The sequence below is a fragment of the Barbus barbus genome, assembly GCF_936440315.1.
Source record: "Barbus barbus genome assembly, chromosome: 48".
Classification (NCBI taxonomy): domain Eukaryota; kingdom Metazoa; phylum Chordata; class Actinopteri; order Cypriniformes; family Cyprinidae; genus Barbus; species Barbus barbus.
Genome location: NC_136726.1, coordinates 17,972,684 through 17,996,740, shown reverse-complemented (window position 1 = coordinate 17,996,740; position 24,057 = coordinate 17,972,684). Strand labels below are relative to the sequence as shown.

At 36.3% G+C, this 24,057-nt stretch overlaps 2 protein-coding genes across 3 annotated transcripts; both read left to right on the top strand.

Moving 5' to 3' along the window:
- The first annotated feature begins 295 nt into the window (after positions 1-295).
- LOC306866299 (1-aminocyclopropane-1-carboxylate synthase-like protein 1) lies at positions 296-15,601 on the top strand. Of its 2 annotated transcripts, none has more exons than XM_079411393.1 (15): positions 296-1,238; positions 2,919-3,535; positions 4,800-4,859; positions 5,330-5,400; positions 5,485-5,554; positions 5,682-5,748; positions 6,628-6,725; positions 6,862-6,939; positions 7,030-7,130; positions 7,623-7,712; positions 9,310-9,355; positions 9,445-9,586; positions 13,389-13,531; positions 13,610-13,763; positions 13,869-15,601. In XM_079411393.1, exons 1-15 carry the CDS (start codon positions 644-646, stop codon positions 14,276-14,278), a joined length of 2,742 nt encoding a protein of 913 aa, XP_079267519.1. In that variant the 5' UTR covers positions 296-643; the 3' UTR covers positions 14,279-15,601. The 2 variants fall into 2 exon arrangements, with proteins under 2 accessions (XP_079267519.1, XP_079267520.1); XM_079411394.1 differs by having other exon boundaries at positions 363-472.
- Positions 15,602-18,289: 2,688 nt separating this feature from the next.
- Positions 18,290-21,503, top strand: LOC306866604 (uncharacterized protein). Its single transcript, XM_079411861.1, has 4 exons — positions 18,290-18,382; positions 18,501-18,694; positions 19,989-20,180; positions 20,262-21,503. The coding sequence occupies exons 2-4, from the start codon at positions 18,505-18,507 to the stop codon at positions 20,570-20,572; spliced, it is 693 nt and encodes a 230-aa protein (XP_079267987.1). The 5' UTR covers positions 18,290-18,382; positions 18,501-18,504; the 3' UTR covers positions 20,573-21,503.
- Positions 21,504-24,057: the final 2,554 nt, after the last annotated feature.

Here is a 24,057-nt window from a genome sequence, read left to right as displayed (position 1 = left end):
AGTTATGTTTTTGTAAATGCTGAAATTAATATTATATCAGATGAATAAATGCTTTAGAAGTATTAGTTCATGTTAACAAATGAAACCTTTATGTAATGTGTTAAAAATCAAACACACATAAAGTAACGAAAAACATATATATGTTACTTTGATTCTTATCTGATAACATTCACAAATAATAAATAAAAGTAAATAAATATCATGCAATATTTAAAAAAAAATACTAGTGTAAGCGCCTAGATGGCGCGCCTATGCAACAAATGGATCTCTTGCTTCAATGGTCCTCGTTCTGCGCATGCGCAGCGCCGTTCTTTGTTGTCACGGTCCAAATTTATCCCGGAATAAGGGCAGCACGCATGTGCCGTGAACCCGGATGTATCAGGACTTGTTTGAATAAAGAACAAAAGCATCGGGCAGAAAATGTATGATCAAGACTATAATTAGAAAGTAAAGGAATCTGGTTCCAGTCCGGGTAAAGTACCAGCCTTCATTTTAGATGATTGATTACAGAAACTCTCACGTTGGAGTTTTACTATTTCAATGCATTTGCTTTTAATCATATAAACGCGGCACCATACCAATGCGTGAACATACTTGCAGCAGTCTATAAACATAACACTGTAGCTTTAGTTGTAGTGCTGCAATGCATTTGATTCACGTCTACGGTAAAAAGTACGAACGCGGCAGTAACTGGTCCGAGCCAGAGGTGCTGGAGCTGCTGCAGATCTGGTCAGACGTGCCTGTCCAAACCGAGCTAGTGACCTGCCTCCGAAACCAGCATGTGTTCAACCGAATCGCCAGCACTCTGCGGCAGAAGGGCATCAATCGGACCGGGGATCAATGCAGGGAGAAGATCAAAAAGTTGAAGCTGGAGTACAAGCAGAAGACTTTGAGATCCGCGAGGTATTACGAGTTGATGGAAAGGGCGCAGAGTAACCGATCCGCCGCAACCTCCGGTTCGACATTGCCTTTATGGGGCGGGACGGTGACAAACCAGGTAACCGGAGTGCAGGGGTCAGAGGCGCCGGGTCACCCGCCCAGAGCAGGTGAAATACTGGAGATCAAGACAGAGGTGATGAGCTCGGATGATGAAGCGATGGGCCCGCCTGAGATGCTCTATGAGTTCGGACCTGTTGATGAGGATGATGAAGCAGGCGCTGCTGAACACAAACATGCGGGTCCAAACACAGAGATGGACGGAGAGCAGGGAAACACGCATGTCATCTGTTCCCCATCAGGTATCCTGAACAGGCTGTTGATATGGATGGGTAAACAAATTTGGATGTGTAAATACTGCTACACTTCACCGTGCAACAGAAACCAAACATCATCTGCATGGTGTACTACACAATATGCACATATTCCACTATAAAGACTCTTGTTGCATAGATAGATAGATGTGTGTATACATGCATATTTCTCAATAATTTAGATTTTTGGGAGGCAAGTAGTTCAGATTTTTCTTTGCCCTGTCAGCATATTCACTGGCCCCAACACAATTTTATGAAAATTAATTTTCACATATGTAAATAAACATACATAAATATGTGAACATGTATGAACAGAAACATACTAGTGTTTTTAATTTGCAATAACATCTGGAACACCATGGCATGTAATGTAATATTAGACATTACCAATTAGTCAGAAATATTCAACTCATTCTAGCATGGGCTATATTCAACTCTTATCACAGGTTATTCTTGCGATTTTGATCATTACTAATTTGACAAATCATCATCTGTGGTAGCCATGTAGAAAATGTTACTTTGGTCACATATTTAAATCAGCACAGTTTGCAACAATAGTATTCAATTTATAAGCAGAAAGATAAATGTTTAATTTTGAATGATTAAAAAAAAAACATCTGCCTTGACTTCAGCAACTACACAGAAACAGTAACAAACCACCATCTGTTTAAGATAATTAAAAAGTTTGGGGTTGGTAAGATTTTGTAAAATGCTTTTGAAAGACTTTTATTTATTTTTTTGCTCGCCAAGGATGCATTTATTTATTTGATCAAAATACAGTAAAATTCTGAAATATTATTATAGCTTATAATAACTGTTTCTATTTTAATGGATATTAAAAATGTAATTTATTTCTGTGATGCAAAGCTGAATTTTCAGCATCATTACTCCAGTCTTCAGTGTCACAGGATCCATCAGAAATCATTGTAATATGCTGATGCTTAAGAACATTTCTTATTGAAAACAGTTGCTTTGTGGAAACCGTGATATGTTTTTTTCAGAACATTACAAAAATCAGAAGCACATCATTTATTTGAAATACAATACTTTTGTAACAAATGTTTTACTGTCACTTTATCAGTTTAGTGCATCCTTGCTCAATTAAAGTATCAATCTCCTAAAAAAAAAAAGAAGAAATCTTACTGACCACAAACTAATGTAGTGTATATTTTATTTATACAATTTTGCTTTTGGCTGGCATGTTTATTATTAATTTATTTCATTTGTATATGCATGAAACCCATGACCTTGCTGTACCAGTTAACCTTCAGGAACTCTTTATAATATTTTCATCACAGTAATGTGTACAAAATAGCATCACAGTGATGTAACGTCAAGTTTACATTGAACTATGAGCCTGACCTACCAGGTTTAGCTGTTATTATCCATATTTATTTAGAAGGTCTGTGCAGTTTAACGGTGCAGACATTATTGCAGTATTTATGCCAAACCCTTTGTTGTGTCTCTGCTGTTGGCAGTGATTTTCCATCCAGTGACTTGCTTTCATCACCGCAGATGTTCTTGACAGCACTGGCATGTTATCACACCAACTGTCGTTTTAATAAAATGTTGAGAATTGTTTAGTTAATTTTTAATTAAGTTTTTATTTGGTCTTTTATCTCTGATTGACTGATTTAATGTTTAATATTTGATGATATCACACCACAGATTGCAGTGACCAGAATATGACTGGCTCCTCCGGTGCGGGTGTATCCCCGGCAACTGCTCCCATTGTGATGAGAGATGGAGGTAGCCATGGCGACCAAGAAGGGGGTTCTGGATCGTTCCATCAGAGGAAGCGTCGGCGAGTGGGACGTGGGGGCGATGGGGTGTTATCGAACGCTCTGGCTGGATATCTAAGCTGGCAGCAGACAGCAGAAGAGCGTTTCCTGGCTCTGGAGGAGGCCCGGATGCGGCAGGAGGTGCGGGCCGAGGAGCGGAGGGAACAGCAGGAGGAGAGGCGAGCGAAGCAGGAGAGAGATCATGAGTTTCGTCTCATGTCCATGTTGACCAAAGTCCTGAGTTCAACACATGGGGCGGAAGACCCGAGTGCCTCCACCAGCAGGGAAACACTCCCGGTGCCCAGCACCTCACAAACCTTGTTCCCCTTATTGGTACCCAGCAGTGCCAAAGCTGTACCCAGCATGCTTTGGGGTGATCATACGACCCAGTACAGCCCGTACCTGTCCCGCCGTGGCAATAGCATGCGGCTGCACCAGGGAATCCTGCAGGAAGGCTACAATCAGTATCGCGCCAACAAGCATAACGAGAATTCAAACCCTCATGTTAGTCTCCCTGGAAACAGTACTGCTTTATTATTATTAATTATTGCAGATGTCGTCGTTGTTTTTTAATTTAGTATACAGTGGGTATACACTGCAGTAAGATGTTTTACTGTTCATTTAATAATTTCTGCATGAATTGTCGTGTACTTTGGTCTGGATATGGAAAAATATGATAAATTATGTACTTTTATATACCCTCACTTTTTTAAACGAAATTAATCATTTAATCTAGCAAGGACACTTTAAATTGATTAAATGTGGCAGAAAATTAAATAAATGCTGCTCTTTTGGGTTTTGTATTCTTCAAAGAATCTTAAACAAAAATATATTAACAGTTTTCACAAGATTATTAAATAACTGTTTTCAACATCATCATAATGTTTCTTGAGCGGCAAATAAGTATGTTAGAATTATTTCTGAAGGGTCATGTGACACTAAAGACTGCAGTAATGATGCCGACAATTCAGCTTTACCATCACAGGAATAAATAATACATTTTAAAATATGGTTACTATAAATTGTAATATTATTTAAAAATATTCATTTTTACTGTATTTAAGTAAATACAGGCTTGGTGAATGTAAGAGGATATCAAAAATATATTTTTTTAAATTACTGACCCCAAACTTTTCAACTTTAGTGTAGGTATATAAAAGTAAAAAATGTATCATTTATTTTTCCAAATCAAGAATAATGTCTACTGCGTGTTTTATGCAGAAATGAACAAATGAAGAAAAAAAAAAAAAAGAGAGACATTTTTGATTTTACTGCTCCGGACACAATATCTGTGGTGGGGGGTGTATATTTTTATATACTCAAAATATTGAGTTTACAATTACAGTGTGACTGTGCCTGGACTTTTTTGTACAATTTTAATAATCTCTTTTCCTTAATTAGTTCATTTTAAGTCATCTTGCTGTGACAAGTCATGTTCCTTTTTAAATAATCTTTTTAATTCAATATTCAAGTTTAAATCAAGATTAATATGATCTCAAAGAGTACTGTTTACATTTGAGAAGATTTGTGAAATTCTATTACCCATCTACAGTCACTCACTTAGTTCATTTTCTCTGAGTAAGCTCATTTTTTCTAATATTAAAGACAGACCAAGTCTTGGTTTTACAGGCACTGCTTTGGTTACTGCAGAGAAGTCTCTTGAGACTTCATAAACAAATCTGTGTAGTTTGCTCATTTTAATTCATTTTTTATGTTTATCTAGCTTCTGCTGTGTGGTAATTTGCTGTGGTTTTTAATATTATTTCAGGGCATTATAAACTTAGGAACCAGTGAAAACAAGCTGTGCTTTGACCTCCTGCAGAAAAGAGTAAGATATGTGATTTACTTGTTTAGCATTCATTAGCAGAGATCCTTTTTCATTAGCGATGATTTTCAGCTGGTGGGCAATAAAATTGAGAGAGAAAAAATAAAATCCCATTAAAATATATATATATATATATATATATATATATATAACACTATCATGGAGTCTTGGGGAATGTGCTCTTTTGGCCAGTGAGCAACCACACAAAACACCCTATTGCAACTGAATTAAAACAAGCTAAATGCCATTCAGAACACCTTAGAAACTGCATACCAATGTCCTAGCAACCATCTACAGCACCCTATCAAGTTCTGCACAGGCAAGCAACACTCATATTGTCTTCAGAAGAATATTTTAGTGTTGTTACAACAAGAAAGGCTTTCAAAAGTCTTTATATGCACAGAAATATAAGAAGTTGTTATTGAGCCTGGATATTACAATCATTGTTGATTGATTTTTGGTATCTCCAACAGCTGATGCGACCTGACATGCTTCACATCGAACCTGCTTTCTTACAATACCCCGACTGGAAAGGCCACAGTTTGTAAGCCACCATTATTCCTTAACTTCTTTTAACTGTGTTTGTTTTTCTGTAAAATCTATAATTAATCTCGACTTTTCCCCAAAGCCTTCGAGAGGAAGTTGCTAAGTTCCTGTCAGACTACTGCCGTTGTCCCAAACCGCTAAAACCAGAGAACGTGAGTGTTTTTCTGCTTTTTCTACATCAGTGTTATATTATTGTATGGTATTATTTCTGTTAGTCTTCCTCTATCTGTTAAAAGAGAAATTTAGACCACATACTTATTTTCTTCGGTTCTTTCGCAGGTGGTTGTTATGAACGGTTGTGGGTCTCTGTTCTCGGCTTTGGCAGCTACGCTCTGTGACCCAGAAGGTATCAGACCATCTGGTCACTACAGAATATGTGTGGTCTCATGTCTAATTTTGTTGGGGTTGTAAGATTTTTTCATATTCTCACCAAGGCTGCATTTATTTGATCAATAATACAGGGAAAAGGGTAATAATGTGAGTTATTATTACAATTTAAAAGAGCTGTTTTCCATTTTCATGCATTTTAAAATGTAAATTAGTCCTTTGATGCAAGGCTGAATTTTCAGCATCATTACTCCAGTCTTCAGTGTCCTATGATCTTTCAGAAATCATTCTAATATGAAGATTTGGTACTCTGATTTTTTTTTTTTTTACTACCAAAATTTACTAAAAGCCTTGGATATGGATACTAAACAATTTGACCCTGGACCACAAAACCAGTCGTAAGTGTCAATTTTTCAAAATTGAGATTTATACATCATCTAAAAGCTGAATAAATGAGCTTTCCATTGATGTATGGTTTGTTCGGACGATATTTGGCCGAGATACAACTATTTGAAAATCTGGTGCAAAAAAATCTAAATATTGAGAAAATCGCCTTTAAAGTTGTCCAAATGAAGTTCTTAGTAATGCATATTACTAATCAAAAATGAAGTTTTGATATATTTAAGGTAAGAAATGTACAAAATATCTTCATGGAACATGATCTTTACTTAATATCCTAATGATTTTTGACATAAAAGAAAAATTTATAATTTTGACCCATACAATGTATTTTTGGCTATTGCTACAAATATACCCCAGCGACTTAAGACTGGTTTTGTGCTCCAGGGTCACATTTATAAATCTATTACAACCTTTTTATGAATTGGGGAAATGTTTTTTTTATTATTATACAATTAAACTGTTTTTGAAATGTTACTTGATATTGTGTGTTTTACAGATGCCATTCTCATCCCTTCACCCTTCTATGGTGTGATAACGGAGGATGTGGGCTTGTACAGCAGTGTCAAACTACACCATGTGCCACTTTACAGTCAGGTGGTTAGCGAAAGTCCAGTCGTAATATTTCATAATGTAACACTGGCATGTTATAGTGGTTTTCTGCTGTTTTAATTTTGTTTCTTGTAGCTATACATCTTATATTTCTGTTTGTGTTTGTATTGTGTTGGTACAGCTCACAGGAAGTGATGTCAGACCGTTCCAGCTAACTGTTGAGAAATTGGAGAACTCTCTTAAAGAGGCCAAAAAAGAAGTTATTTTATTTTTTTTACTTAAACATACAGTGTACACCCTTGAAACTCACATTGTATGACTCTCTTAAAATTGTACTCTCTTTATATAGGGATTGAACATCAAAGCCCTTATTCTTTTAAACCCCCACAATCCACTGGGAGAAGTGTACTCGTCTGAAGAGATGATCAGCTTTCTAGAGTTTGCCAAAATGTGAGTTTAATCTGTTTCTTACAAGCACTGAACCAAAGCCACTGTTTCATTCAGATCTTTAATATCTGGAAGCCAGTGAAATTTTAACAGTACAGAGATATTAATGGCATGTTATTACAAAACCCACATAACTTTGTTTAATGTAACACATCAGATGGTTTTAAGAATGTTTATGCTGCTCTTTTTCCATATAATAAAAACATTTATTGATCAGAGTATCATAAAAGTATCAAAAATCACATTTGCATGGAAAACGGCGCTCTTCAAAAACGTTTTAGAACAGCATGATGATGAGTAAATGATGAAAAACTTTCTGGTTGCCAAAATTATGGGTCTGTGATCGCACTTTGTTTTCCAAATGTTTTCACATGCTTCATTAAGTTGCACACTATTGACGAGAAATTACATTTGTGTTCACAAATGTCATTTGAATTTTAATTTCTGCCCTCAGCGGCACTCATTTATTCATTCTTTCTCTCTCATTTGCTCCAGGCACAAGCTTCATGTGATCGTGGATGAGATTTACATGCTCTCCGTGTTCAACGAGACAGACACGTTTCGCAGTGTTCTCAGCTTGGATGGGTGAGAGACATGCACATAAACTCTCTCTCTCTTATTTCTGTGCTTTTTTTCCCCCCATTCTAATTTACTTACTTTTCTGCTTAATGAACTTATATGCCATTAAAATTTAATCTTGTGTTTAATGAATTCTGGTCAAACCCCTTAAAAGTGTATTTTGCCCAAAAATTACAATTTGTTGACCGAATTTAAATTTTTAGCTAAAGCATTATTTTAATCTTTATTGTAATGTCAGAAAGGGATCTTTTTGCTTGGGGTGCATGTTTGGCTGGACAATAATTCAATATCAATTATATTGCGATATCATTTTTTCAATAATGGTGATATGACTTTTTTTAAACACATTTCCGATATTTCATTATACATTACCGGTGTTTACTATACTTTGATTTATTTGTGGCGGCCTGCTGACCACCACAAATGTGACCCTGGACCACAAAACTAGTCATAAGGGTCAGTCTTTCGAAATTGAGATTTATACATCTTCTGAAAGCTGAATAAATGAGCTTTCCATTGATGTATGGTTTGTATCAGACAATATTTGGAGATATCAAAATACTGAGAAAATCACCTTTAAAGTTGTCCAAATTAAGTTCTTAGCAATGCATATTACTAATCAAAAATTAAGTTGATATATTTACAGTTGGAAATTTACTAAATATCTTCATGGTACATCATCTTTACTTAATATCCTAAGGATTTTTGGAATAAATGAAAAATCTATAATTTTGACTCATACAATGTATTTTTGGCTATTGCTACAAATATACCCCAGCGACTTAAGACTGGTTTTGTGGTCCAGGGTCACAAAGAGATTTTCCATAAAGCTTTGACAGTATGACTTCATAACATGAGCACTACACGTTTCGTAATCAAAATGCGTTGTGGGTGTTTTAAATTAATTTATCTATGAAGGGAACCAATTGTTTTCAGAAAAGCTTCGATGTCATTTTTACTTTATCTGATAAAGTAGTGTTTATGAGCGGAGCACTTTATGTACAGCCATTACCAGGGAAACCAATGTTTCTGCTGCTCCAAAAGCACCTCCTGCTGGCAGAATGAATTTGCATTTTCAAATAAGCCCGTCTCCAGCAACATCACTTTTTTTCTGTTTTCTGCAGCAACTCTGAGCACTTTTCATATTCTTTATCCTGGCTGAAGTGCTTTTGTTTCAATCTAAAAGAATAATCAGCCTACATGTATGATTTAGTTTAAAGTTAAATATATTCATATTAATAAGGTGAGTCTGAGAGTTTTCTGTCTTTTTGTTTATTTGACGGTGTACGAAGGCGAAATACAAATAAAAGGTGAACACTAATTTATTTGTACCATTTTTAATTCTAAAATATATGGCTTTATAGGATGAGGTTTTATAGATTCAAATTTATTTTTCAGACGTTTGTGGGTACATACATCCATTGTGGGTGTTCTTGGCAGTTTTTCTGAGGCTTTTTAAAATATTGTTTATTTCGATATCGGAAATATATCATATCGACCAAAATTAAGAAATATATCATGGTATAAATTATGGCCATATCGTCCAGCCCTAAGTACATGTGAATATTGCTTGTAGTACTAATCATCACAAATTTTTCCACAGGTTGCCAGATCCCCAAAGAACCCACATTATGTGGGGCGTCAGTAAGGTATGTCACTATTTCAACTGTGGAAAAAGTATTTCCTCAGATTCTTGGCATGCTTTATTGCATTCAAATGTTGTTGTGTACACGTATAGGACTTTGCTATGTCAGGAATGCGAGTTGGCATGGTCTACTCTGAGAATAGAGATTTGGTTCAGGCCCTGGATCAGCTGGGCTCCTTCCATGGAGTCCCAGGACCCACACAGTACCAGATGGCGCAGCTTCTCAGAGACAGAGGTACACATTTTCTACCTGGTTTTGTCTGTTTTTCACTCTATGACTGATTCACAATTCCCATACATTTCATCCTTTCTAGTATGTAAAATAAGTGTTGGTGTGTCCCAGATCATACTGTCAAAAGGATGGTATACTGTTTCTGGTTGTTTTATTTCCCCATGCTTTTATGGACTTACTACTACTGGCCTGGCGTGCATAATACATCAGTTTTAGTCGTTTTCACGGCTCCGTGTGAATGGGGATCATTTGACAACAATGTTGTGTCTGTACCTGAAACTTTTCAAAATGCAAAAAAATAAATAAAAACTTTTTTTAGTACATTGTTGTCATGTAAATGTACCCTCAACCTTTTACGCTATACGCGTTTTTAGAATACTACAATTTTGGTGTACTGGCTTGATTCATAATTGCACAGTGTGTGTTTTGTAATTGTGATAAATTAGGACTGATTGCACTGTAAAATTATCATAAAAATGGTCTCTGTGACTGATATTGGAATCGGCCTATAATGGCTTTAAATGTAAATATCGGCATCGGTCCGATATGAAAAATTATGCCGATATGTCTTGCCGATAAGAGGAATACGTTAACTCACATGTGCTCGGGGTGTGCTAGTGATTAGATCACGTCAACAGTGTGGCTCATTCTTGAAGCAAAGTTTTGTCTGAATGATGATTAGATTCACTCTTTTGGATCGCTGCATTTAATCTGTGAAAGCGGTAGAGAATGAAGCGTTCAGTGTGTGATTAGGCGCGTTCGACTTGAAGCAGCGCTGTGCAGAATGATCATTGTATGACATCAAAGTACCGCGAGAGCAATAAGAGAGCAGACGGATCCTATGCATTCGAATCTCTCTCGGGTTACTTTGATGTCATACAGTGATCATTCTGCATTGCGCTGCTTCAAGTCAAACGTGCCTAGACTAAACAGTAATAGCACGTGCAGCGGCAGCCTCCCCCAGGTCCTAACGCCCTTTTGGTAAGGAGTTTTAATCTGTAGGGGGCACTGTTGGCCTACTTTTAATTAAATTAAAAGTAAAATAGCCTACACAAATAACATTTAAACTGTGTTTCTGATCAAATAAAGCAGTAATTAAATGTCATAAAATAATGAGTATGTTTTTGATTTAAAGGTCAGAAGCTATAGCTTACATGGAGAGAAAAAAAACAAAAAAAACACAAACATGACACTTGGAAATTAAATAATTTTTGTTTATACTGATTTATTCATAAATGTGTAATATGTTTTATTTTTTAAACAAATCATAAGCTCTAAAAGATTTTCAGAATTTTTACAACTTTTGTTTTAGACCATCTACAAATGTTAAATCTTAAAATAAAATGTTAGGGTTAACACTGCATCTTTCTGGGGGGGGGGGGGGGGGGGGATGCAGTGATTGGTATAGTTTATGTCTGGTTATTTTCAAAGCTTCAATGTAATGTCAAAAAACTTTATTATTGTTGATTTAATTCTAACAAATAAGTTATTGTTAAAAACTAACCAAAATGAAAAATATGTTGCTTATAATTTCTGCACAGAAGAGATTTGGTGTTGTTTCCAAAAATTCCAAACAAAAGGAAATATATCGGTATCGGCCAAAATTAGTTAAAAAATATCGGCATATCGGATATCGGCAAAAATCCAATTTCGTGCATCCCTAGACCAAAGTTTAAGTCATAGTTCACTCATAACCTTTCCTTCTGGTGTGCAATTTACCCTACTCAGGGATTTTGATTGACAGGCCATCTGACCTATCATAACGTAGAATCTGCCATTTTTATCCGACAAACAAACCAGGCAGAAATTGGTCTTGAAAAATGGTGTGTAGTGACATCTTTCCATTGTTGAAACGATACCTTCTGATGTTCATTCATGTTTATTTTGTTATAACTAGTAAAGAGGAAGAGATGATTGCTTGAGGTGCTACAGTGATCTAGGGCTGTCGCGATTCGTAGGTTTTAGTCTATTTTTAAAAATCGTCGATTTCATTTTTGCTTGCGTCATCTAACCGGCAAAATACCGGAAGTGGCGCATTTCACGGACGAAAATCCATAAAACACATTATTAGACTATTTTCTAAGGCTGCATGATATATTAAACACATTTAAAAATCATAATTAAGCATGATTGTGAATTCACAAACGCTATGATTTAATTGCGATACAGTTCTAACACAGTACATGCGCTTTATTTACATGTGTGTAGGTTAAGTAGCCTACGTGCGTCTCACACAGTAGTTCCACAGAAACTGTTATCATTTACATGTGTAGTGATTCAAACTCCATCTCTGCATGTTGTTGTGAGTTTGGTTTATTATAGCGTTCATCTGGGAACGCAACGTGCGTCATTTCATCAGATTTGTAAGGTAAATCATTTATAAATCTACACAAACTCCATCTCGAAATGTATTCTCCTGTGTTTGTGTAGATTTGTAAGGTAAATCATTTATAAATCTACACAAACACAGGAGAATACATTTCAAAATAAAAGCTCAAACCCTCACTCTAAGTTTACACGTTTTGATGTCCACATATTCATTTAATTACAGTGGCTGTAGCATTTCTGTCCTAAAGAAATGGCCAAATATGAAAGATTAAGTGGACATTTGAATTAAATGGTGATTGGTCAAAATTAAACAAGGATTAGATCGCGCAGTAATGTGTAAAAACAATCATCAGGCCGTCGACGTCCCCTGCAGGCCTTTGTTGTAATGCGTAATCTACATTAACTCTATTGTTTATAATACATTATGTATTTTAACAGTTTTGTTCAATAAAACCATATGATTTCTTGCTTTTGATACTTTATTTGAACTAATTATTATTGCATCATTGCTATTATACATGTATTTTAAGTCATTTTAAAAGCTTTTGTTCACTTACATCTGTTTATTAGCACAAAACGATTTAATATAATTATAGGGTCCTATGGAATCAGTTTTATTTTCAAATTCAGTTTTTTCCATTTACATTTTTCTATACTCTGTTTTAATGGTTAGATTAAATTTTATTGATCAAAAAGCCTGTCTAATTAATTAAGTTTTATATTTTTATCTTTACCAAATTCTGTTTTCCATTATTTTCTGGATTCCATTTTAATGGTTCCATTAAATTGTAATAATCAAAAGCATCTCCAATTAATTGATTTTACATTAAAAAAAGTTTTTTCAGAAATACTGCACATTTACATTTTTCACCTAAATAAATTCTGGTAAATACTCCTTTAAAAAGTGTTTTTTTTATTATAATTGTATTATTAGACTAGAACACATGGATATGTTGTCATTCTTTGACTAATAATACTGAACTTTGATTTCAGTGATTTGGACACTTGCTTCTTGCACTCTGTTACACTTTACTTTTGCTAAAAAAAGGATTTCAAAGAAATTTGGATTTCATTTGGTTTAATAAAATATTCTTAAGTAAAATGGTAGATTCTTTGCAGGAAATTAATCGTTTAGATTAATCGATAAATTAGTCGATAGATTAATAAAAATAAAAATAGTCGTTAGTGGCAGCCCTACAGTGATCTGTCACAACACATTAAAGAGCCACAAAAATAGAATTCAAATTTCTTAATAATGAAAAAAATTTGAAAGCTGGGCCTATGTTTCATACCTAAAGTAACCTGATCGGTCTCATTTGTCGGTGTGTTTTCAGTTTTCTCTTTGCATGATTTGTATTTTGAGTCGCTGTTAAACCCAAATACAGTAACAGTCTATTTCATGAACAGATAGATTCATTGACAAGAATGATTCGTTCACAACAGCACTTAACTGAGGGAGATTTCTTGCTGTTTCCAGACTGGCTGTATAGTGAGTTCCTTCCAGAAAACAGACAGAGGCTAAGAGAGGCTCACAGCTTCATGACAGAAGAGCTGAAGAAACTGGACATACCTTTCCTGCACAGGAGTGCGGGTTTCTTCATCTGGGCAGACTTGAGCAAAGTGAGCACCTTCAGAACAGAACTTTTGAAATCAGTCAAGTTCAGCCGATTTCTGTATAATGTCTTGGTGTTTGTGTAGTATCTGAAAGAGAAGACGTTTGCTGAGGAGCTTTCTCTGTGGAGGCGTTTCCTCAAGCACAAGGTTCTGCTGAGCTGCAGTCAGGCCTTCAGCTGTGTGTCTCCAGGCTGGTTCAGAATCATCTTCACTGATCAACTGCACAAACTAAAGCTAGGTCTGTCGATGGCTCTCATTTCCATTTCAGTTCCTGTCTTGTGTCTCCTATGGAGTGGGATAAGATGTGATTGACATTTATTCCTTTTACATCCTTGTTTTTCAGGTGTGCAGAGGATGAAAAATGCATTAGAAGAACTTCAGGGCTCTTTAGTGCTTCAGACACAGCAGACAGCAAGTAACGAACAGGATGACAGCCATGGGACAGCGAGGAGGGAAGACACTAAGACAACAGATGAGTGCAAAGACCAGACACTCAAGACTTCAAGCGTTCAAACCAAACTTGACACTGGACACATTAAGATAGAGCCCATCTCATTGGCTGATGAGAACTTTGCAGTTATTAACGGCCAATCCGACATGCGCTCAGAGAGTCTGGACTCTCTGATTGGTACTCTGCGACAGCAGATCCACACGTCTGATTGGTTGGAGAAGCACAAGCCTGAGCTAGCTGCTGGACAGGACCCAACAAAATTGGATATTTTCACAGACCTGCTCAATAAAGCCAGGAAATAACAGTTGATAGAAACAAGTTTGTGCAACGCAACTGTCAAATCCATTTTTTATGAAAGATGCTTTCACCTTATGTACAGTTTAAAGGCAAACTCTGTTAACTGCAGAAACAACACAGTGGCGATCCCTGTAATTAGAGATTGAAACAATTATGGAGAGTCACCACAGCAGTATATGAAAATGTTGTTATTGTTGGATGTTTTTACTTTAATTATTACCCTGGCTGCCACGGTAATTGGAGACTGCCCCTTTAATTGCACTCGTATCAAATTCTAAGCATCCAATCTATTGTCTTTAGGTTGATTTAAAGGGGTCTTATTGTGAGGAATCAGTTTCTTTTAAAATTACAATTTTGTATAAGGGAAATATATTATAAATTTCAGAACCTAAAATTTGCTTCTCATTGCAATTTCCTGCAAAACAATATATATTCTTAATGCATTTTATTCTTAAAATTAGTTTTTAAATTAGACTTTTCAGTAAAAAAATCTTTAAAAAAAAAACAACTTAAAACAAGATGGATTTACTTAAGAAATAGCACTTTAATACAAGTATTTGTTATTTGATAGTGCAGCAAGACAAAATGCTATTCAAGAGAGTCTATGACAAGTCTTCATACCTTATGAAGTGTTGTTTCTCAAGTAAATTGATCAAGTTTCAAGTCTTTTTAGATACTTTACTTAAAAGGCTAATTAAATACTCATTAAGCATTTTTGGCCGTGTTTCTAACGGTGTAGCACCTACAGCTCGGCACGTGCTTCCAAAGGATCCCAACATTAGAAACGAGAGGCAGATGTTCATTTTTAGCGACAGAAATCAGTTTTAACATTTGAAAAGAGACTTTTATTGAAGAATAACTTTATTGACCACCCGTGTGTAAATGCAAAGTCCTGGTGCTCATTTTTATATGAAAGTCTTAAAGGCAAAGCACCAGACAGACCTTTTAATATTTTGGAGAGTATAAAATGTTTTTTTTCCTGTAAATGACTGTTTTTGGCACAAAAAAAGACTAACATTACACTGTAATCCTCAGGGGAAAAATAATGTATGATATGACCCCTCTAAATTGATTTTGTTGGGGGAAAAAGGTTTTAATTGACTTGGCTGTCAGTTTCAGGATAAAAGTGGATGTTTATTTACTTTTTGACATCCTTACAAGATGAATTTTTTCCAAAAATGCCTTTTTTGACACCATGGTTGCTTATCAGTTTTCAGCTTCCAAGGAGAATGCCTTGTTTCAGATCTTCATCGGTGTTAAATGTTTTAAGGGCTCCTGACTGAACGAATGAATCAATTGTCAATTAAAATGTTTTGTGTTGACTTATATTTTCATTGCGTTATGTTGCTCCTTTACAATGACCTGAGATCAGATGCCGCCGTCTCGCTTGTATTGGTGAGAGTACGGCAAAACTGACCTGAGGTCTGTGACAGAAAGCGAGCGACAGGAAATAACCATGTTCATGGGTTTCCGGTGAGACCACCTTGCTGGGGAATAGAGTGTGGTTCTTTCCTGTGCCGTTTAGTCGTTGCCATGACAACACAGCAACCCCTCCTGATGTATTGCTACAGTTACTGTGGTTCAGGTTGTGTCGCTTACCACTAAAAGAAGCAAAAAGGTTATACATCGACACGTACAGTGGTGGCCAGAATTATTAAAACACGGTTTTAACCAGCTAAAAAATGGTTTCTATCTCTTGCTGTAATGTCAGTAGAAATATCGGTTTACATTTCCAAACATTCATTTTGCCATTAATTGTAATAATCCAGTGAGATTTTTTTTTTCTTCTCCAAGGTGCTTCAAGAAACCTCCCTGCAAAGCTACCTGAAAAACTATGCGCAAGTGCACCTAGGGCAAATGCTGCTTTAAACGCAAATGGATGGTAAAATTGGAAATTTAAACTGATATTTCCTACTGACACACTACAGCAATAATTAGAAGTAACTGACTTCAAACCATTTTTTAGCTGGTGAACATACTAGTGTTCTAATAATTTTGGCCACCTCTCTCTGTCGGTGTCTACACATACATACAGTGCCGTTAAAAGGTTTTTGCCCCCTTTAATTTTTTTGCATGTCACACTTAAAAGATTCAGATCAAACTAATTTTAATATTACACAAAGATAACCCGAGTAAATACAAAATGCAGTTTTGAAATGATGATTCCATTTATTAAGGTAAAAAAGCGGTCCAAACCTGCCTGGCACTACATGAAAAAGTAACTTCCCCCTAAATCTAATAACTGATTGTGCCACCCTTTGCAACAACATCTGCAATCAAGCGTTTGCGATAACCGGCAATGACTCTTCTTTGCAGAATTTATTTAATTCAGCCACATTAGAGGGTTTGATCATGAATGGACTGTTTAAGGTCATGCCACAGCATCTTAATCGGATTTAAATCCGTACTTTGACTTGGCCACTCCAAAACCTTAATTTTGTTTTTCTTGAGCCATTCAGAGGTGGACTTGCTGGTGTGTTTGGGATCATAGTCCTGCTGCATAACCCAAGTGCACTTGAGCTTGAGCTCACAAACTGATGGCCAGACATTCTCCTTCAGATTTTCTGAGAGTGCAGAATTAATGGTTCCACCAATTATGGCAAGTCATCCAGGTCCTGAAGCTGCAAAGCAGCCTCAGACCATCACACAACCAACACCATGTTTGACTGTTGGTATGATGTTCTTTTTTATGAAATGCTGTGTTGGTTTTACGCCAGATGTAATGGGACGCACACCTTCCTAAAAGTTCAACGTTTGTCGCATCTGTTCACAGAATTTTTGCCCAAAAGTCTTGGGGGTAAACAAGATATTTTTTGGCAAATATGAGACGAGCCTTTGTGTTCTTTTTGGTCAGCAGTGGCTTTTGCCTTGGAACTCTCCTATGAATGCCGTTTTTGCCCAGTCTCTTTATTATGGTTGAATCATGAACACTGACCTTAATTGAGGTAAGTGAGGCCTGCAGTTCTGTAGATGTTGTTCTGGGTTCTTTTATGATCTCCTGGATGAGTTGTCGTTGAGCTCTTGGAGTAATTTTGGTAGGCCAACCACTCCTGGGAAGGTTCACCATTGTTCCGAGTTTTCTCCACTTGTGGATAATGGCTCTGACCGTGGTTTGCTGGAGTCCCAAAGCCTTAGAAATGGCTCTATAACTCTTTCCAGACTGATACATGTCAACTATTTTATTTCTCATCAGTTCTTGAATTTCTTTAGATCGTGGCATGATGTGTTGCTCTTTAAGCATGCTTTACTTTGTCAGACAGGTTCTATTTAAGTGATTTCTTGATTCAACAAGTCTGGCAGTAATCAGGCCTGGGTGTGGCCAGTGAAATTTAGCTCAGCTTTCTAAAATAACGTGGTTAATCACAATTCTTTCATTATTTAACAGGAGGGGGCAATTAATTTTTCACATAGGGCCAGGTAGGTTTGGACAGCTTTTTTCCCTTAATAAATTAAATCATCATTTAGAAACTGCATTTTGTATTTACTTGCATTATCTTTGTGTAATATTAAAATTAGCTTGATGATCTGAATCTGAAAAGTGTGACAAACATGCAAAAAAAAAAAAAATACAAAACAGGATGGGGGCAAAAACTTTTTCACAGCACTGTATCTATCTATCTATGTATGTATGTATGTGTGTGTGTGTGTGTGTGTGTAAAAATATTATTATACTTTTGATTGATTGATTGTTTTGTATCTGTTCTTTTTCTCCCGTATTGGACATTTGATGAAATTCAACCCACAGACTCCTTTGAGCACAGTAAAGTGATTTATAAAATCTAATTTTCGCTTTCCAAACCACACTGACTCACTGAAACACTCGCAGGGTTTCTGGGGGAATTTAAGCACTCACAGTGTATGTGTGTGTGTTTATGAGAGGGGGAGTTTCCATTGCAAGTGGGTCTCCGCTGTGGGTAGAGGGAAATCTTTACAGTGTCGTATTACAGCGTTGTGAGGGGGAAGTGAGAAAAATGTGACTGTACATCGTCATAAAACACACTTGTTTCTGTCTTTCTGATTCATTTGATATTTGAACGTGATCAGGTACTGTCTGCGTGGAATCAATTCTCTGTCATTTGAACACATTTTAAAGACTTAAGCCATTCAAGGTAAGCAAACCTAACCATAATTACTTGATTTTCATCTGAAATGACCAACTGTAATGTTTTAAGTTTAGTTTAGACTTTATGTTATTGTTATGTCTAACCATTCACTTTTTCTCAACAGAGCGATGCAAGGACCAGAACTGGTCGACTCGAGGAGTCGTTTTCGATTTATTGAATCTTGTCTCGGCTTGATGGGCTGTTTGTGTATCAGCTACGCGATCTGGACACCTCATTGGCTGGATGACCAGGGTCTGTGGACTTCAGGGAATGAGACCAGACTGGACGACAGCTGGACCACTGAAGACATTGCTAAAGGTGTGTGATTTGTGTCTGCTTTTCTCATATATCTTGGGGAATAAAAGCTATTTGTCATTGCTAAGTGTTGTTCAAACTTTGGTTAAAAAATGTAATAATATACTGTATTATATTTTGTTATTTTAATTACTATACTACAATATTGGGTTGCCTTACATGCTAAACAAAGTTGAAAAGTGTATATTTTTTGCGGTCATGTTTTATCTTATCTAAGGAAAGAAGTAAATCATGACTGGTACTAGTGCCCCTTCAAAAAACAGTATGCATGCGCCTCCGGAGCTATTTGTTTTGGTTTTGACCTGTCATGTGGGCGACAGCAAAATATTTTAGTAGCACTGGTGTGGCCCCTCATTCATTTTATAAAACTGCTTTGGATATTAGAAACTTGGCCTCTATAAAAAATGCATAATTGAAAAGCAGTAAAAAGACATGTTAAATTAATTCCTGTTGTGTTTCACATTTCAGGCATTTAAAAGTTTTGTTTTTGGAGTATTACAATATATAGCCAGAAGGTCTGATGGGAACTGAAAGCATTAGAGCATATTGTGGCATTTTTGCAGGTTTTGATCTGCTGAGAAGCACAGAGCAGTCAAATGAGGGGGAATCTGTGAACTTCTCCTGAATTTCCAACGTTGGCATAAAGTAATGATTTGGTTTTGTGTTAGAGGGTGTTTCTACGCTTCGGTGGGCTGTGACACGCTGGACTTGCATTACTTGCATGTTTTATTAGTTGTAGCCTGTCTGTGTTTCCCCTCAGTTTAGTTTTTCCTCAGAACAAGACAAATGAAGAATGATATGAATAATGAAGGATGAAGTAATGACTGATCACTTCAGTTTTAAATCATTTCATGATGAGATGTTGTTCTTCAAGAGAACTCAAACTGAAATTTCTTGTCATGGTTTTATGCTGGACATTCTTAAAGAGACCGTTCAAACACCAAAAATTAAAATGGTGTGTCGTTCCCTCATGTTGTTCCAAACCTGTATGCTTTTCTTTGTTCTTTGGAACACCATAGAAGATATATAGGGTTTATATATATTGTATTTAGAAATACATTTTTATAATATGTGTGTCTGTGTTAATGGGAAAAACAAAAAAATCTTTTTTTTATTTTATTTTTTAAGAATTAATAGTTTTTAGTAGAGAATCATGGATAAATAGCCTAATTTAATCCAAGCTCAATTTTGGGTCTGGACATAATCATCGCGACAGCTTTTTTTTTTTTTTTGCTCCAAGGAGCATGTTATACTGTATCGCATTCATCAATATTCTGTCCCTGTCTGGTTTCCACAGCTTTGGAGGCTGAGAGAGTGTTTGCAGTGGTGGCTTTCCTGATGTCTGTGAGCTCTGGACTGCTGTGTCTCATATTTGCCCTCTGCTGGACGTCTCAAACGGTGCGTTCCTACTCGAACACTCGCTCACTGCTGATGGCAGGCCAGGCCCTCGACCCGACCACCCTGCTGCTGTTCACACTAGTACCTACAGGTCAGTACCTCGCTATTTAGCTTTCCTTAGCTAAGTAACATGCACATGTTTTTACCTTCTCCATTTTGTTTTTCCCCACAGGTTTTTTATTTTTTCTCATCTGGGCGCTTTTTACCCATCAACATATTGGTGAGATCAGGGATGACATCAGTCGACTCGGCCCGTCCTATTGGCTGGGAGTGGTGGGTTGGGCTTTGCTATTGGCCGTGCTGCCTGTGGTCTTCCTGGCAGAGAAGTTTGTGGTTCCCGACATCCTGCCGGAGTTAAAAAAGGCTGCTGAAATGTGGTGGAAGGCTCCGGAGGTTGCACACGCACGATCGTTTAGTGAGGGTTGCCATCGGTCACAGCATAAGTCTCATCCTGACTTCAGGAGGTATTTGTCAGTGCCTTGAACGAGAGAAAGGAGGTAGCAACAAAATACATGAGAGAAGAGACTCTGGTCTCGCTGGTCTTCTAGCCAAATATATGAGCTGAGCATATGCCTCACAACAGGGGTCAAGGACTTGGATGAGAAACCTGTAGCTGCTCTCTGTGATGTGGGACACAAAGCTTCTGTGCTGGCTTTGACAGTGGCTTCACAACTATATTTGGATGAGGATGTCCACAAATTTGGTTTATGGACTATCAGAGTTCACTATCTAAGTGTGAAACAAAGCTGAAAGGATCTTGAAGTCGCAGATAGGCTATTTCTCTATAAAGTTTTATATAGTCTTTGTTCAGTTGTTATTGTGTGAATTATACAGTGACTTTCAGGGATGTCGACTAGCATTTTAAATGTGCTAAAATTTTTTTACTAAAAAAACAAAAACAAACACTAAAATAGTTTATATCTGATTGGTAAATCTATAATAAAATTACTAAAAATGCCAATGGGAAGTGCTTAAGTAAAATTTTTCAAGAAATGAAAAATATATATTTTGAAACATAAAAAAGAGAGTTTGAAACACACTTGTTCTTGTATGTAAAAACAATTAACTTCTAAGATCCACTTGTTCTTTCCCCTAATTCCCACTGCCAAAAGTGGTGGTCATTTAATTCCAGATTGTTCTGCTTGTTCTCAGTTTTGCAGACAATCCTGATTCAGATAGTCACTGAGCACTTTTATACTGCTAACATTTAGGGACTTCCAGGTGCTAATGCAGAATTCAGCACTACTAGATGGTGCTGCAGTTAGTTTTGTTTTTTTATGTCTTTATGTGCAAACAGTGCTCTCTACTGGCGATAGTGCAAAGAGCATCATGTTCTGTCTATCATGTGTACTTTTAGTTATTCAACTATACCTTTTGTACTGTTTTAAACCAATAAATGAAATGGTTTTCATATAAAGTTGAGTCCATGTCTGTCTGTCTGTCTGTCTATCTATCAAGAAATCTGAGACCATACTGGAGGAATGTTTTAAAAATTATTTTTAGTTTTTCTTTTGTTTTTAATTTTTAACTTTCAGGAATTTAGTTTTCTCATTTTATTAAATATATAATATAAAAAAATATTTGATATTTATGTAAAATATGATTTTAATTTACTTAAGTTTCTGTTTTAGTATTTAAAAAAAAAAGTTTTAGTTTGCCATGTAGGGCAGCATTTCTATTTTTAATTTCCATGTTTTTCCATCTAATGTTTATATTTTATTTTAAATTACTCAAAATGGTTTTTAAAATCCTTTTAGTCTGGTTTTATTTAACATCATTGTATTTGAGTAATATATGAAGTTTAAAGGTTTTGGAGGAAAAAAATATAAAATTCGGCACTATAAGTACACAAATTTGTGAACTTAATGTGAATTAAAAAAAAGAAAATACAAATACATGTAAACATTTTCACTAGTGTTCTCTGACTTTTGGAACTCATTGTGTGCAGACCATTAAAATTATACAGGAAAACATCAGTAGTGTTCTGAGACTGAGGTCATGCCCTCTATCATTATGTTCTTCATTATCATGGAGACAAAATATGAGACAGAGCTTTCTGAACCTGTGATTACATTCTGATCCCACCCAAGATGAGATGAATGAACTGGCTGTGTTAATTGTGCATTAATCAGGTGCGGGTCTAATTAAAAGGCAGTTCCGTCCTTTTAGCAGTGCATAATGAGTTTGTTATTAAATCCACAGAGAACTGTTTTTTTAATTTACTATTAGGAAAGCGCTTAATTGGCCCTCAGAACAGAATTTGAGTGTCCTTGAAGGTTGTGACGGCGGGGAGCTTGAGAGCGCACCGGTTGACATCTCTGTCTCCCCCAAGGGGAGCATGAAAGCCGCTCTGTGCGAAAGGTGTGTGTGTCCTGGACGTAAGCGGCCACTTAAATGATTGTTTGAGGAGAATTTCAGTGCAGCGCGGCTCTCAGAGGAACTCAGCTGTCCACACAATGCTGACATGCAGGTGTGCCCTTTTTTTCTGCTGTGTACGCTTTTTAGTATTATTTACGATTGTTTGTTCCCAGGTGAGGACCTCTTTTTTCCACTTAAAATACAGTTAAGTTTAGCCTGTCCTGAAGTGTCCCTTTTGGGCAGGGCAAATGCTGGTCAAAATGAACTTCTGATTCCCCTTTACAAAAACTTACCATGGTTACCGTAGGGCACAGCCAAAGTTCCTACAATAATACTTGGTATTAGCCACCCCTGGCATTAAAAAAATAAATAAAAAATCTTATAACTGACTACCCGGCTCTCCAGCAGGTCCTTGTTCCCCTGCAAAAAAAAAAAAAAAAAACACTGTAGTGGACTTCACTTATAACTTGAACAAACTGTTAGAAAATGATTTTAATATTTCTGTTGCATACTATTTGCATGTTTGTGTTAGAATTAACTGTTTATACGTTAAAAAAAACCTGCTTTAAAATGTGTCAATAGAGAGCTGAAAGGATCTTCACAAACCTCTCCATTTGCAATACATGTTGTGGGAAATAACTGATGAAAAATCATGCAGAATTTTGATACCCTTGGCATTCTTTTTTTTTTCTTTACACTTGGGACAGTCGAATCTGGCTTGCTTCCTATTTAAGGAAGTGTGCTAGTTGGGATGGAGCTATTGTTTTACAGTGCGGTAATGCTGCATTACATGTGACTTGTATATCAGAAATACATCTGACAAAGTAACTGCATTTGAAGTCAGACTGCAAACTTCATTGAGATGCAGCATTCGGGTAACTCGGGTTACACAGTCAACTTCAAATCCAAATTTACACAGTTTACTTTTAATGCATGATCATGTTTTTTTTTCAGTTTCTAAAACTGCTTCCCACTTTTTAGACAACTTTTTGGCTGATATCACAAATCCCTTTTCAGGCCTGTTCATCATATAACTCCATTCAGTGATTAAAAATCCTGTTTTAATCAAATTAAATGCATGACTGAGGCAAAGTTCCTATACTCTGCTGTGATATAACCAATTTAGCAAACATTTACGAAGACAGGCATGTAAAACAGTAGATTATCTTCTTTGTTGGTAATCGTACACCTGTGAAACAAGTGCTAGCAATGACATTGTGTTGATTTATATCATATTTATTTATATTTTTCCGAGCTTAAGAGATATCAAGTAAGAATTTACCACATCCGCCTTTAAATGGAACGTAGCATATTGCTAACTATGGTGATTTGGCAGAAACTATACTTAAAGTTACTTACTAGTCACTGCAGGTAATGACACATTGAAATGTATCCTAATTTTGTATATTATTGGTATTATTAGCATCATTCTAGCGCTATAAACATATGTCCTCAAATAAAATATACCTCTGTTCTGCTTGGGAACCAAAGTTCACTCAGTAATTGGCCGGAGGCGGCCATTTTAATGACTCCTCATCAGCCTTGCTAGTGGGATTGATTGACAGCGAAGCCACGCACACTTGCTCATCATGTGTTGCTACGTGAGGCCT